Source organism: Sinohyriopsis cumingii, chromosome 8 (genome assembly GCF_028554795.1).
Source record: "Sinohyriopsis cumingii isolate HCF-2022 chromosome 8, ASM2855479v2, whole genome shotgun sequence".
Taxonomy (NCBI): domain Eukaryota; kingdom Metazoa; phylum Mollusca; class Bivalvia; order Unionida; family Unionidae; genus Sinohyriopsis; species Sinohyriopsis cumingii.
In genome coordinates, this window is record NC_142968.1 from 116,095,471 (window position 1) to 116,111,452 (window position 15,982).

The 15,982-nt window shown below is 32.2% G+C and overlaps 1 protein-coding gene across 1 annotated transcript in view; it reads right to left on the reverse strand.

Annotated features, from left to right (window-relative positions):
- Nucleotides 1–2,044: 2,044 nt before the first annotated feature.
- LOC149794455 (uncharacterized) overlaps nucleotides 2,045–15,982 on the reverse strand; it is a 28,492-nt gene continuing 14,554 nt past the window's right edge. The window contains exons 7-10 of the mRNA XM_089968704.1: nucleotides 15,493–15,719; nucleotides 14,501–14,643; nucleotides 13,715–13,775; nucleotides 2,045–13,167 (exon numbers count right to left, since the gene is read on the reverse strand). Of these exons, the coding sequence (XP_089824830.1) occupies nucleotides 13,057–13,167; nucleotides 13,715–13,775; nucleotides 14,501–14,643; nucleotides 15,493–15,719 (542 nt within the window). The 3' untranslated portion in view covers nucleotides 2,045–13,056. The remainder of the gene's footprint in view (nucleotides 13,168–13,714; nucleotides 13,776–14,500; nucleotides 14,644–15,492; nucleotides 15,720–15,982) is intronic.

The following is a 15,982-nucleotide window of genomic DNA, read 5'->3' on the forward strand; positions in this document are numbered from 1 at the left end:
GTACAGTTGGCCCGAGTCAGAACAAAACGAGGCTAATTTTGAAATTCTTGTTTAGCAAGTGCACTTATGTGTGTATTTTACATAAAGCTCATACAAATATATGACGTGTTACAGGCTGGTAGTCCTAAATATACATTCTAAATAAAAATATAGATAAACAGTGACTTTACAAAATTGCAAATATATAAATAGATACAAATATTTTAATAGTAGTTTGTTTCTTCCAGCTACATACATATACCGAGGAATACAAAATGACATGCAAGACACAACTGTGGCAGATATTACAAACAAACAATAACAAACGTCCATCATGATACTTCCGGCATTTATATTTAACAATATTACACAATGGAGTAAACTATAGATTTCCTTCCTTCCGTTGAACAATCTTTTATTGCAACTATTTTTCATTTTGAACTTCGTATTTTCCTCACATATATTGTAAGATTGTTTGCAGTTTGTCCTGCTTTCTGAGAGATTTATATTTCATTCAGTGAGAAAGGGCCTTCATCGAATAGATTTATATTTAAATGTGTATAAAAAATTCATGTAGCGAGAGACGATCTTCAACTGAAATTTATATGTCAATGTATATAAACATTCTAAGACTGGCGTTCGCCTATCTTCAAAAGTATAAGCGGTCAAATTGTTTCATATTTTTCTTCACTTATTTGCATAAGTTAATTGCATCTATAATACAACCCAATGTTACATTCTAATGCAGTTTCCTGAGATGCACAGAGATAGGTTTAAAATATGCATTATCTTCAATTGTTCTGAACACTGCTAGTAATATTAATTTTGATTATTGACCTTCCAAAATAATCAAGTATCTCATAGATCCATTATGTTTCTCAGTATCTCATGTCTCAAAGTATTCTAAAACAATGGCTATTATCCGGCTGCAACTTGAACAAGAGCAAAATTTGGCATCAAAATCCCATTCAAGAATGTATTAACGTTATATATTGTTTTTCATGTAGAACCTATTAGAAAGGTTTTATCTTACTTGTCTCTCGTACTGAGAAAATGTCCTTTTAATCTTGTCGGTAAAAATATCTTGGACAATTAAGGCGTATAATAATCTAAATTACTCATGGGTAGGAGAGTGAAATACAACATTTACATGGAGAATTCTCAACGCCATTAGTAATTTGTAATTGTCACAAGGCTGTTGTTATATACTCAAAACCGATTCCATTAAGATACCTCTAATGCAGAATGCAAATACAGCACAATATTCAAAACCATACACTGTGAGTCGCTCTGCACATCCTGAGCCATAAAACAATAAGATCACATTTCATGAAATAATCATTCTTTTATAATATGAATAACCATAATGTATTTTGAATATCTCTGTGCTACTAGACAACAATATTTATGCAGAACAAGAAACATTTGAAAAGTCAGTGTCATATTTAGAAAAAAGGAAATTTACTGGCACCTTGAAAGCCTCCAAGAAGTTTGAGAAACATCATATATGTGACATCTGTTTGATATCGAAAACTTCCTTTTCTTTTGTTTTATATCACTGTAGGATGCGTTACGAGAAGGCTCAACCCTGAGAATAGTTTTGCATACATTTCAACCTGTACAGAGATTCGAAAATGGGTATCATAGTCAAAGAAAGTTACTATTGGTCACTGTAGATGCATCTGTGTGTCTGCTATACAAGAAGAAACTATAGTAGCAAAGAAATATTATGTTTCACAGAGAAAGTAAAATCTAGATGATCAGCTGAAGCTATCATAATTCCATTTTGCCTGAAGTTGTAAATTAGTTCAAATTTGATAAAGTGCTTAAAAGTAATTTTGACAGCAATATCATGGCATTACTGCTTTGATTCGATTAGAGTTTTTGAATATTAAATGGAAGATAGTCTCAAGAACCACCTACATACGAGAAACCACTCAAAAACTTTCTCACATACCCGCGTTAGCCAAGCTTAAAACTCTAATCTACATGAAGTGTGGGTAATCTGAAAGAGTGAGCGACTTAGTTCGCTCGGCCATTCGGAACCCCGAAATTCAAAATCATCTGACAACACTATTTTGTGGTTTATTCAAAAAATATTATCATATTTCATTATGTAATGAAAGGAATCATATACATGTGTTCAATGCCAAGGAAAGTTACAAAATTCATTCAATAGATTATATCCTTCATTAAATAATTTCATTCTTTTGATTAAAATGGCACACTAAAAATATACATTATTACATTTGTTTCATTAATTCATTTCAAACACGCTCTTGCGTAAGATCTTTAGCCATGATTCCGATACTTTTTTAAAAGGAAATAATGCAGATAAAAAAAAATCGAACAGAAGCTGAATATGGTTTGATGCCGTGATAAACAGCTACATTCTAACTACAGTAAACTTTGCTTTAAAGGAGATCTCTATATTATGGACACTTGTCAATAAATGACTCATCCAAATCTCAAGATCTTCCATATTGATCTTCTGTATAAGGAAAAGAGCTAACAAATAAATTGTTGTTCATATACAGGACGACATGATCTAACAAGGCAAGTGTTCAACATATACAGGACGACATGATCTAACAAAAAAAATATTTCAGCATATACAAGACGACACGATTTAGCAAGGCAATTGTTCAACATTTACATGACAAACTCTAACAAGGCAATTGTTCAACATTGACAGGACAAACTCTAACAAGGCAATTGTTCAACATTGACAGGACAAACTCTAATAAGGAAATTGTTCAACATTGACAAGACAAACTCTAACAAGGCAGTTGTTCAACATTGACATGATAAACTCTAACAAGGCAATTGTTCAACATTGACAGGACAAACTCTAACAAGGCAATTGTTCAACATTGACAGGACAAACTCTAACAAGGAAATTGTTCAACATTGACAAGACAAACTCTAACAAGGCAGTTGTTCAACATTGACATGACAAACTCTAACAAGGCAATTGTTCAACATTGACAGGACAAACTCTAACAAGGCAATTGTTCAACATTGACAGGACAAACTCTAACAAGGCAATTGTTCAACATTGACAGGACAAACTCTAACAAGGAAATTGTTCAACATTGACAAGACAAACTCTAACAAGGCAGTTGTTCAACATTGACATGACAAACTCTAACGAGGCAATTGTTCAACATTGACAGGACAAACTCTAACAAGGCAATTGTTCAACATTGACAGGACAAACTCTAACAAGGAAATTGTTCAACATATACAGGACAAACTCTAACAAGGAACTTGCTTTTCATATACATTATAAGGTACAAGTTCTAACAAGGAAACTATTCTACACATACATTATAAAGGACCCACTCAAAATAGGAAAGTATTCTACACATGGACATAGAGCACAAGTAATTTTACTATATGTTTTCTACATTTGTTTCTCAGTACTGACCTTTCCACTGTGTGACTATCTATACAAATCATGATAATCTAAAATACCTTCAAATATGACTTCACGGTGAAGTTCTCATCAAAGGTTGACCTGCTCTTTTTTGAGACGCTGGACTGTCAACAGAGCAGCATGTAAACAGAACACATATTTTACTTCCGGATCATCATCAAGTCCTTATTACTCACTGTGCACTGTCGCCGTAATACACACAGACAACAACACCCTGAGCTCATAATCTCAAGAATAAACAATTACCTTTGAATCCCTATCAAAAATGCTTAAATAAAACTCTTCTATCACCACCAAAATGAGAGAGGAACAATGTTCTAAAAATAGACTAGAACTACATTCGTGGGTACTGAACTGGAAGTACTAATTGTGACCCGATTCCACATGCATTATAAGGTACAAGCTCTAACAAGGAAACTATTCTACACATACGTTATAAAGGACATACTCTAACAAGGAAACTATTCTACACATACGTTATAAAGGACATACTCTAACAAGAAAAGTATTCTACACATAAATTATAAAGAACAGGCTCTAGCAAGGAAACTATTCTACAAATACATTATAGGGTACAAGCTCCAACAAGGACACTATTCTACATATACATTATAAAGGACCCACTCTAACAAGAAAACTATTCAAAACATACATCATAAGGTGTAAGCTGTAACAAGGAAACTATTCTACAAATACATTATAAGGTACAAGCTCTAACAATGAAACTGTTCTACATATACATTATAAAGCACCCACTCTAACAAGGAAACTATTCTACACACACATTATAAAGGGACCCACTCTAACAAGGAAAGTATTATACACATACATTATAAGGTACAAGCTCTAACAAAGAAACTATTCTAAATATACAGTATAAAGGACACCCTAACAAGGAAACTAATTGAAATATACAACATAAAGGACCCACTCTAACAACGAAACTATTCTTCATATACATTATAAAGGACCCACTCTAACAAGGAAACTATTCTACACATACATTATAAAGGACACTCTCTAACAAGGACACAACTCTACACATGCATTATAAGGTAAAAGGTTTAACAAGGAAACTATTCTACATATACATTATAAGGAGAAAGCTCTAACAAGGAAACTATTCTACACATACATTATAAGGTACAAGCCCTAACAATGAAACTGTTCTAAATATACATTATAAAGCACCCACTCTAACAAGGAAACTATTCTACACACACATTATAAAGGGACCCACTCTAACAAGGAAATTATTCTACACATACATTATAAGGTAAAAGATATAACAAAGAAACTATTCAATATATACATTATAAAAAGCATACTCTAACAAGTAAAGTATTCTACAGATACTTTATAAAGGACACACTCTAACAACGAAACTATTCAAACCATACATTATAAAGGACACCCTAACAAGGAAACTAATTGAAGTATACAACATAAAGGACCCACTCTAACAACGAAACTATTATACACATACATTATAAGGTACAAGCTCTAACAAGGAAACTATTCTTCATATACATTATAAAGGACCCACAAAACAAGGAAACGATTCTACACATATATTATAAAGGACACTCTCTAACAAGGACACAATTCTACACATATATTATATGGTAAAAGGTTTAACAAGGAAACTATTCTACATATACATTATAAGGAAAAAGCTCTAACAAGGAAACTATTCTACACATACTTTATAAAAGACCCACTGTAACAAGGAAACCATTCTACACATACATTATAAGGTACAAAATCTAACAAGGAATATATTCTACATATACATTGTAAAGAACCCACTCTAAGAAGGAAACTATTCTACACATACATTATAAAGGATCCACTCAAACAAGGAAACTATTCTACACATACATTATGAAGGATACACTCTAACACACTCTAACAAGGAAAGTATTCTACACATGCATTATAAAGGACACACTCCAACAAGGCAAGCATTCTACACATACACTATAGAGGACACACTCTAACAAGGGAACTATTCAAAACATACATTATAAAGGACATGCTCTAACAAGGAAAGTATTCTACACATACATAATAAATTACACATTCTAACAAGAACACTATTCTACACATACATTATAAGGTACAAGCTCTAAAAATGAAATTATTCTACACATGCATTAAAAAAGGACACACTCTAACAAGGCAAGTATTCCACACATACGTTTTAACGGATACCCTCTAACAAGGCAAGACTTCTACACATACATTATAAAGGTCCCACTCTAACAATGAAAATATTATACACATACATTATATAGGGTACACTCTAAGGGGGAAACTGTTCTATATATACATTATAAAGGACACACTCTAAAAAGGGAACTATTTATACACATACATTATAAAGGACCCACTCTAACAAGGAAACTATTCTACACATACATTATGAGGTACAAGCTTCAACAAGGAAACTATTCTAAATATACATTATAAAGGACATACTCTAACAAGAAAAGTATTTTATACATACATTATAACGGACACATTCTAACAAGGAAACTATTCTACACATGCATTGTAAAGGAAACTCTAATAAGGAAACTATTCTACACATACATTATAATGGACACACTCTAACAAGGAAACTATTCTACACATACGTTATAAATGACACATTCTAACAAGGAAACTATTCTACACATGCATTGTAAAGGAAACTCTAATAAGGAAACTATTCTACACATACATTATAATGGACACACTCTAACAAGGAAACTATTCTACACATACGTTATAAAGGACACATTCTAACAAGGAAACTATTCTACACATGCATTGTAAAGGAAACTAATAAGGAAACTATTCTACACATACATTATAATGGACACACTCTAACAAGGAAACTATTCTACACATACGTTATAAAGGACACTCTAACAAGGAAACTATTCTACACATACATTATAATGGACACACTCTAACAAGGAAACTATTCTACACATACATTATAAAGGACACATTCTAACAAGGAAACTATTCTACACATGCATTGTAAAGGAAACTCTAATAAGGAAACTATTCTACACATACATTATAATGGACACACTCTAACAAGGAAACTATTCTACACATACGTTATAAAGGACACTCTAACAAGGAAACTATTCTACACATACATTATAAAGGACATACTCTAACAAGAAAACTTCTGCACACATTATAATGGACACACTCTAGCAAGATTATTCTACACATACATTATAAAGGACACACTCTAACAAGGAAACTAGTCTACACATACGTTATAAAGGACACTATAAAAAGGAAACTGTTCTACACATAAGTTATAAAGGACTCACTCTAACAAGGACAGTATTCTACACATGCATTGTAAAGAACACTCTAACAATGACAGTATTCTACAATAACAGTATAAAGGACACTGATGAGAAAACTCTTCTACACATACACTGTAGAGGACACACTCGAACGAGGAAAATATTCTACATATACATTATAAAGGACACACTCTAACAAGGACAGTATTCTATACATACATTATAAAAGACACACTCTAACAAGCAATGTATTCTTCACATTTATTATACAGGACTTTCTAACACTAAAACTATTCTACACATACATTATAAAGGACACACTCTAACGAGGAAACCGTTCTTCATATTCATTATAAAGGACACACTCTAGCAAGGAATCTATTCTAATATACGTTATAACCGGATGTTATATGATGTATGTTTGCACAAATTAACAGTTGTAATAAAATGTCTTTAAAATGATTGTTTATTGAACATCTGTTCGTATTTCAGAGATTAATTCAATTAATTCTTAAACATATCATGTATAAAACAAAATGTGCAAATAGAACTTGGTTTAACAGTCACGACTAAGACCCATAGATAAGCAATATAATTGAATGTTCTATGTAACAAATTAACTAAAAAGTAACTTTCTAAATGCATACAAAGTATATGAAACAATTTAATTTTAGGTAATTATGCTCATGTTGTTTGCATATTTCATTTTTCTCTCGGACGTTGACATCAACGTAATGGCATGCATACTTTTAATTTTAAACCCATGAGGATTCCGGCTGCTGAGTCCTCAGTAAGCAAGTTTTTTATGTTGCCAAAATTCTAATTTATTTGATTCATTTTTTTCTAAGCAAGAATCAATTATGTAGTGTGATAACTATCAAGCAAAGTTCTGGTAACTGTAATTGTGTTATGTGAAGCCACATAGTTTGCATGTTAGCAGACAGGTAGATTAAAAAAGATTTTAATGGATTATCGGTTTCTAATGATCATATTGATTTTAAAAAATAATTAACACATTTGTGGTGCTTTGACACCTCTTTTGAAATAGCATTCGTCAGCACAATATTACAATTCTTTATACCGTGTTTGGAACACTTGGATCTTATTTTGCACCTATTTATAGAAACGTATTTATAAAAACAGTGCCAAGATTTTACTATTTCTTTTGTAGGTCAGTTGAGGATGAACCCTCATATTCATCGTCCTAAATCGTATAGTCGTACGCATTCAGTGTCAGGTAACTATATACACTGTTTCCAAGTGATTATAATCTGTGTACCATTTCGATGGCAACTTTTCGTAATTACTTTGGTGCCAAGCGTGTCTATAGATGAGCACGATTCTTGCTAGACTAGCCGACATATAAGAGTATATACATATATTTTTAATAACTAAAGCAAAACGCCTAAGAGAATGAGAGGTTCGTTGGATAAATCAAGAAATATGACATTCCAAAGGCTGAAAAACGTGAAAACAATGGAACATTCTGCATGTGGTGTCATAACTGTGAAGGAATAATGCAATGGTACCCAAAGAAGCACTGAACGTGGAAAAGCTCAATATAATCGCATGAAACAAGAAACTGTATGGAAATTGATGTTAGTCATGGAGAAAGGTCCAAAATATAATAAATTACATCCGCAACCTGCAATGGAGAAATATGTTAAAATTTGTTTCAAAAGTGAATATATTATGGTGTGTTGATTAAAGATGAGTTCAACAAAGGGAATGGGATTTATTTCTTATTCCAATTTGTTTCATATATATTTGAAATAGAAGTAAGCTATCTGACGGACAATTGACGCCAACAGACAAATAAGTCACTGAAAGTTATCAAACAGAATCGAAACTACTGAAACAAAACTTTGAAAAAAAAGAGTCCATACCATACTGTATATATGTTCAACCGCAACTAGAACACTATTTCTCTGTTTGACAGCGATCGCAAAATTAAATTAAGCCACAAAATTGAAATAGTCCAGAGGTGCGCAGCCGGATTGATAGGCAGTGTAGCGAATATTTCAAACACACGACTTTCCCACGATAGAACAATGAATGACATGTTAATTATTTATTAGTTTGTAGACCATGTGTACATGTCTAAAACGGACTTGTTGGACGCTTTGTATGTGATTGATACCGCTTGCCTACATAGGATGTTCTGAAACTAAACAACTAAATAACCCCGATACTGATATAATCATTTACTTATTCGGGACAAAGTCGTGACACCGAGTCATCAGTGTTATATTTCTGACTATCATAAACACAAATATTGGGCGAAAGTATTCAAATGCAAGGAAATTTAAAAATAGAAACACATATTCTTATGTTTATTTTTATCAACCTTCTATTTTTCATTTTTAAATCAATCATAAAAACAGGACATAATCAAGTACAACAACAGAAACAGCACACATAAATCGATGTGATATCAAGATATACATGAGTTACGTGTAAGTTAGCTGCATTTTTTATATTATCATAATACTTGTGTTCAACACAGATATATCTAGATCCCACTGACCTAAGTGATATATATATATATATATATATATATATATATATATATATATATATATATATATATATATATATATATATATATATATATTCAAATGTTATCTGTGACATCAACTTCGATGTTGCTCCGAGGCGGAAGAAAACAGTTTAAATCTTCAGAAATATGTTAGGCTCGTATTTTCAGTAGATAGATTGTTTTAGTAACATTTTAAATGTGTAACTCACCCACTTAGAATAGAGCTGTTGTTGGTGTAGTTGTTGTTTTGCATCCAACCAATAATGACTGTGACTAGCGTTCCTCTCGCGGCTTCTCTCGAGTGGCTTTTCCGTATTATTGTGTATGGTATTTCCTATCAATTCAAGGACGGGCACGAATATAGGACGGTCAACGATATCATCGTGTCTTAACAGTTCAGTACAGTTTATTCTAGAGATAATTATTTCTTCCATGAGTATTTATGATTTGCTTCTGAGGGCCATACGGATAATTAGGATTACCTAAATTTATAACTCCTATCATACAGGAAAAATAATGAATAATGAATGTTTTTTAAAAATCGTTAAGTATAAAGCCCTGCTCAGTGTATCTGTAATGCATACAATGGGCAACGAAGAAAGGTAAGCGAAACGGAGTTTAACAGTAACAGTATTGATAATATCAGAATCAATTTCTGGTTATGTAGATAGTACCCACTGTAAGCAAAATTTCAATTAAAGATCAAACTGATGTGTATATGTACGTTTTCACTCTCCACGTTCATTTCCAGTAATGATAGCTTTATCCATTATATCGAATGCATATCCATTCCTCCATAATGAGTATCACATCAGAAAAAGTAATTTTAATACCACTGTTTAAACATAGTTGACAGTGAACCTTAGAATCCACACCATGTTTGTCCATTTAGAGTCATTGTGAACTTAGTTTATCATGAAAGAATTTTAACTCTGACAGTAACGGATTTTACGTATATTTTTGACTTGACGTTTTACCTTCAGTGCGTCCGATAAGTTTTGGGTTTAGTTCCTGTTTACGAAACATACTGAAATTTGTGATTATGGAAACCAAAGAGTTTTCTCTGCTTATTGATAGACTTATTGATAGTCTTTGAAACCTTTTCATGATAATCATTGACGATCATAATATTTAAATAAGTAAAAGGAAAATAGACATGTATCTCTTAAAGATGTGGATTGTGTCGCCGTTTCTGTCCCCCCCCCCCCCAATAGTAAAGCAATACTTCTCCTACACCATGAAGACACAGACTTTAATATATGAACGTGGATAGTCTTATGATATACATAGTGGTTCTAAACTTGGTAATATAACTCTTGGAATAGATTAGTTCTGTGGATAGGTATTGCTTTATTTTAAAACATCCGAATAATTTAAGTCTTTCTGGTAGAGATCTGAAAATTGGTTTGTGTCATCTCAAGGCCAGTGCCACGATAAATGCATTTGACTTATGGTTATGCTCTTTAGTATAGAATTAAATCCCAAATAGTCCTACGCGTTTTATCACAAGTCCAAATGTATAAAGTTACAACCGAATTCCAATATTGAATCTAAATAAATTCCAGTATTGAGTGTGATCACTGGGCTGTAATCTCGAACGTAATAATGTGGTTTGGAGTGTAATAATGTGCTAACAGTTTTATGATGTAACATAATAATATAATTCAAAATTGTTCTTTTCCGAATTCACTATAATTCCAAGTTACTGTTCCAGTCCAAAAGTATTTTAGAATAGCACTTTGTATTTCCAGTGAACAGTAATTTCAATAAATAATTCAATGCAAATGAGATATTGTACACAACAATACTATTAATTCTGCCTCATATGTTAAATGCAAGAATGAGTAATTTCTCAAGCAAACATCATTATTTAAAAAGCTAAGACACAAAAGTAGGATCAGGATGAAGGTCAAAAGTTCATTTCTGAATATTTAAAGTTGTCAAGAAGATGCGTTCTATTACTGAAATTATAATATAGAACATAATAAACATGAGATAGACCAGGTTTATCATCGGGGATTTCCAGTGTCCTAGACGCAGATTAAAATGAACATATTTAATTCCATTCATAATAATCCAAATATTTAATACACACTAATAGAGAAATAGTAACTATATATTATTTCTTTACAAAGTAAACGTTACTAGTCAGGTACATAAAGAATTTGATTACAAACAAAATCTAGTCCAAAATACAATAACAAAATAACATATAATCCTGGGAGAAAACTGCAAAATACAAATTAAATATACATAACAATCTAACTATGATACCATTGTAAGACTGGACTGGAATAGCAATATCAAGCTTGGTAATTTCATGAATCCTGTACAATATTCGATTATTTTCTTGTAAATTTCATACCTTTATGTCAAATTACTATTCATTCACTTACCTTAATATGTAAATAAGGTAGTATGCATAAAATGTCTCTATGTGGTGTGAAATATATTACATTTTATACTCATTGCCAACATGTTTACCAACGCTTCCTATTTGAAACAGTTTTGTTATAGTGTTGTTAATATAAGCGTTATGTTTGCCATTTAATTGCAAAATGTTATTTATTAAATGCAAGGCGAAGACCTCGCTGCATACAAGAGAATATGCGTTTATAATCCAACACCTTACATGGATGAAACTGACAACTGATTGTCAAGCAGCATATGGAATCACGAATTTGGAAGCTAGGGACTATTTTCGTTGCAAATAATGTCGCGTATATTTGTTAAAATAATTTTTGCGATGAGTAAACTCTTACTCTTATATTTTAGAAACATGAGCTAGATGCATATATACCAACAACTACTACTACTAATACTTGTAGTAATAGCAGTAGATGTTTCAATTTTACTTAGGAAAAAGTTAAACCTGCATTTGTTTCCTTACTGGATTGGATACACAACTTGTGTTCGAGGTTAGAAGACTACCGCAATACTAAATTGGAATTAAATTAAAAAAACAATATACTCGTATGTCATTCGGTAAACTTTTGTGAGAAAGAAAAAAATGGAATCAGGTCATAGGAAGTTTTTATACGTATAAACACCCGCAAAATAAACTTCATTAGATTATCATGCTGAATAATGTACTGTACACAGTGCTTGTTCAAAAGGCATGTAAGTGTCTAAGACAGAAAGTGCTGTTATTTTATCTCTGTTCAAAACTTTTGAGCCTTTCTCTGGCAGGAATGTATTCATTTGGAGACATTCGAAATATGAAGAATTAGATGGTTGTTTTGTAATTTTAGTTCACTTTGTTAAAAGTTTTATTACATAAAGTTTAATGCAGCGTTTGAATATAAATATACTAGTATCACTCAGAAAACAAATAGTATATCAAGTCTCTGAGTAACCTTGTCAGTGCCACGAACAAACGAGGTCATTTGTATGTTTCTATTTCGTTTCAAGTCAAAAAGTAGGATTAATAAAGTTTTTTAGTCCTTCCTGGGATTGAAAATTTGCAACATTAGCATGTCTAAAGACATTTAATATTTTTGCTTGCATATTTGTGGCTCGTCATCGAATTCCTTGTAAGTTTTGATCATATAGAAAATCATACACAAATTCTGCACGTATGTCCATAATAAACAATATGTTTCTTTTAAATTATAGAGTCAGACACCCCATCCCCCAGAATGTCCGTATGTCAATAATCGACAATCTGTTTAGTTTCAATCTTACAGTCAGTCGCTCCACAGCTTCCTTTTGTCGATAATCCACATGCTGGCACCTGGAATTCATACAGCAAGATATGACAAAGCTTCTATGACTGAAAACGTTTATTTTGAATCATACAGCAGACTTTCAAGAGCTTCTGTTAGCATGTCCATAGTTGACAAACTGTTTATTTTCAATTCTCTATATACATAGAAGTACAAAAACTCTGGAGCCTGAAATAAAAAAAATACCAGGCAAGGATTTATGTGGTAATAACGATCTGAAAATATCTGTATACATACATAGGATTTCATCCATATAATTACATATTAGCAAATTCAGATAACTATTTTACAAATAAAAATATGCATGGGATATTGTAATGATTTGATGATAGACAAAACCATACATAGAGAGACAGAATGAGGTAACTGGTTCGTAAAACCTTATATATTTTTAATTGCCAATTGTTTTGCCTGTTTCCGAAGACTCCATGGGTGATCTTCGCATATTAGAACGATTAATATGGACGTGTGTTAGTCTAGCGAATATTTGTCAATCCATTTCCTTTAACTTGTTGTGTACATTCAAGTGGTTTATCGACTGGTTTTAGCTGCAGGCACCTCCCCAATAAAGTGCTGTAAAATATGCAACGCGGATGATAGCTCTCAGAACACAATCAGGAATTAAAGGTAGAGGTGTTATCAATCTTTGAGAGAAGGAGAGAATATTGGAAAAATATCGTGAGAACGTAAACGATTCCGTGTGATTATCTCATACCTGCGTTTTCATTTTGACTAATGCTGCAATGTCTCTGCCTGTCAATTGCCCCAACTGTTCTCTGTCAAAACAAAATAAAATTAAGGAATATAAAACTATATTCATTTTTATGAATGTTTTTCTGCATGATTAGGGTATGCGAATCGAAAAGTTAGAATTATGTATTATCACTCTAGCTCAATAGATGCCAGTTTCAGAGTAAATATTAACACTCTAGGACAACATATATAGAGTAAGTGATGACACCCAAACTCAGCAATTGACAGTTGCATAGTACGTATTAACACCCTAGATCAACATATATCAGTTACTGAGTAAGCATTAACACCAAAGATCAACATACATCAGCTACAAAACAAACAATAGATGTAATACGTCAATACGGTTCGGAATACCTCAATTTGGTTTGTTATAGTTTCCAATACTTCAATATAGTTTGTAATACCTCCGTATAGATTAGAATAAATCAACAATCTCACCATAACTGTATTTAAGATTTCTGACAATGGTAAAAGCATACACACATTTATATTGTTATATGATTCTGACCACACAAGAAGAAACTAATGTTACAATCTTTGATAGATATCAAGTGTATGTAAAACGAGGACCTGATTTTCACTATCAAATTATGATTTATATTTAGACCGTTGGTTGCACACTTGAAGAAATGATATATGCTTGATACGTTAAACCTTTACGGTATAGACTGCCTGAGATGTATTAGGTATTACATGTTGTGGATATTTGCACGCTCAGAGCAAAAACAACTGTTCCGGTTTGTACCTAGGCAGACTGTGTTGTTGAAGCCACTGATCTACATCTTCTGATGTCCATGTACGTAAGGCGGCCAGAGACGTCTTGTGACTGGGACGTGCAACAACCATAGTCGTGACTGGTAGAGGCACCGCGTCAACTTTGCCTTCAGCCTATAGCAAACATTCACTTGTATTTAATAACAAGTTAAGATGTATAAGTTTTTGCAATCATTCTTTGATGAATCGTTCAACTACTTTTCAAATGTGATCAATATAAATGATAAATCAGCAAGTGAAGAAATTAACCAAGAAAATAATTTCTTTTCAAATGATTGTAATTTTGTTTTGCTTCTAAGTTACAGTCAGTATGTACCCTGTTATTTTGCTTTGCACAGTGCTAAATAAATGTACATAATCACAGTGAATGTAAACATAAAAATAAATATGTTCCAAAACTACTACACCCTACCGTGTTGATATTGGTACAAATTCGAGCCATATCTAGGTGTGACGTATGGTGTACAGACTAACAATGGCAACACTATATACCTTACCATTGTCTTGGTTATCATATTAATATGTATTTTTTGCCCACAATAATTGTAGTTGAATATAATATATCATTAATTTTAAATATGAATTTTCTTTCTGAATTACGATACATCATATTTATTCATGGCAAAGACGGCATTAAAATTCAAAGTTATGGATTTTACAATTCATGTAAAATGTCAAAATTAATTTCACTAAGTGTTTGAAAGGGGAAGCATATTTTATTTCTTACTTAATTGCAATTAAATCTTTAAAGATTAAAATATGTTAATGCCAGGCATATCGTTAGCTACAGGATACGTTTCATGATCATTGCAACTTGGACATACACGTTCATTTATTCCTACAAAAGAAAAAAATAGGTAAGAGACTTTTACGTGACTCTTCATACAATTATTATTCTGTAGATTGTAGCTTAACAAGAAAGACACGTAGACAAGTGATGGTTGTTACTGAGTTTGTACTTACAATATGACTTGTTACTGAAATGTTCTTTGTTTCCGACTTTGCAGTAGCATAGCAAACAGCGAGTCCTTTCAAAAGTTCCTTAAACTTTGCGTCAAACGGATGTATCCCACTGAATTCATAGAAGTAATTTACTCCAACGATAAAGCCTAGCCATCCATCTGGTTTGTATTCCTTTTCCATCTTCAGAGGAATAATTTTCTTCCTCAGTTGAAATGCATATTCCGCCTCTGGAATTTACCATTTCAGACATGCATTATGCAGTATAACATAATACGAATTAATAGTAAGTCGACATATCTATTATGTAAATCACGTAAAGAGATCTAAATCGTACCAAACTAGAGATTATTTGTCACGAATATATATCTTGGTTCTACCCTGTTTTGCCCTACCTCTCTGGCGGAGGGGTTAGGTTGAATAAGTGTGAACTGCATATTTCCTTTAACGTACTATAGCTAATATATATATATATATATATATATATATATAT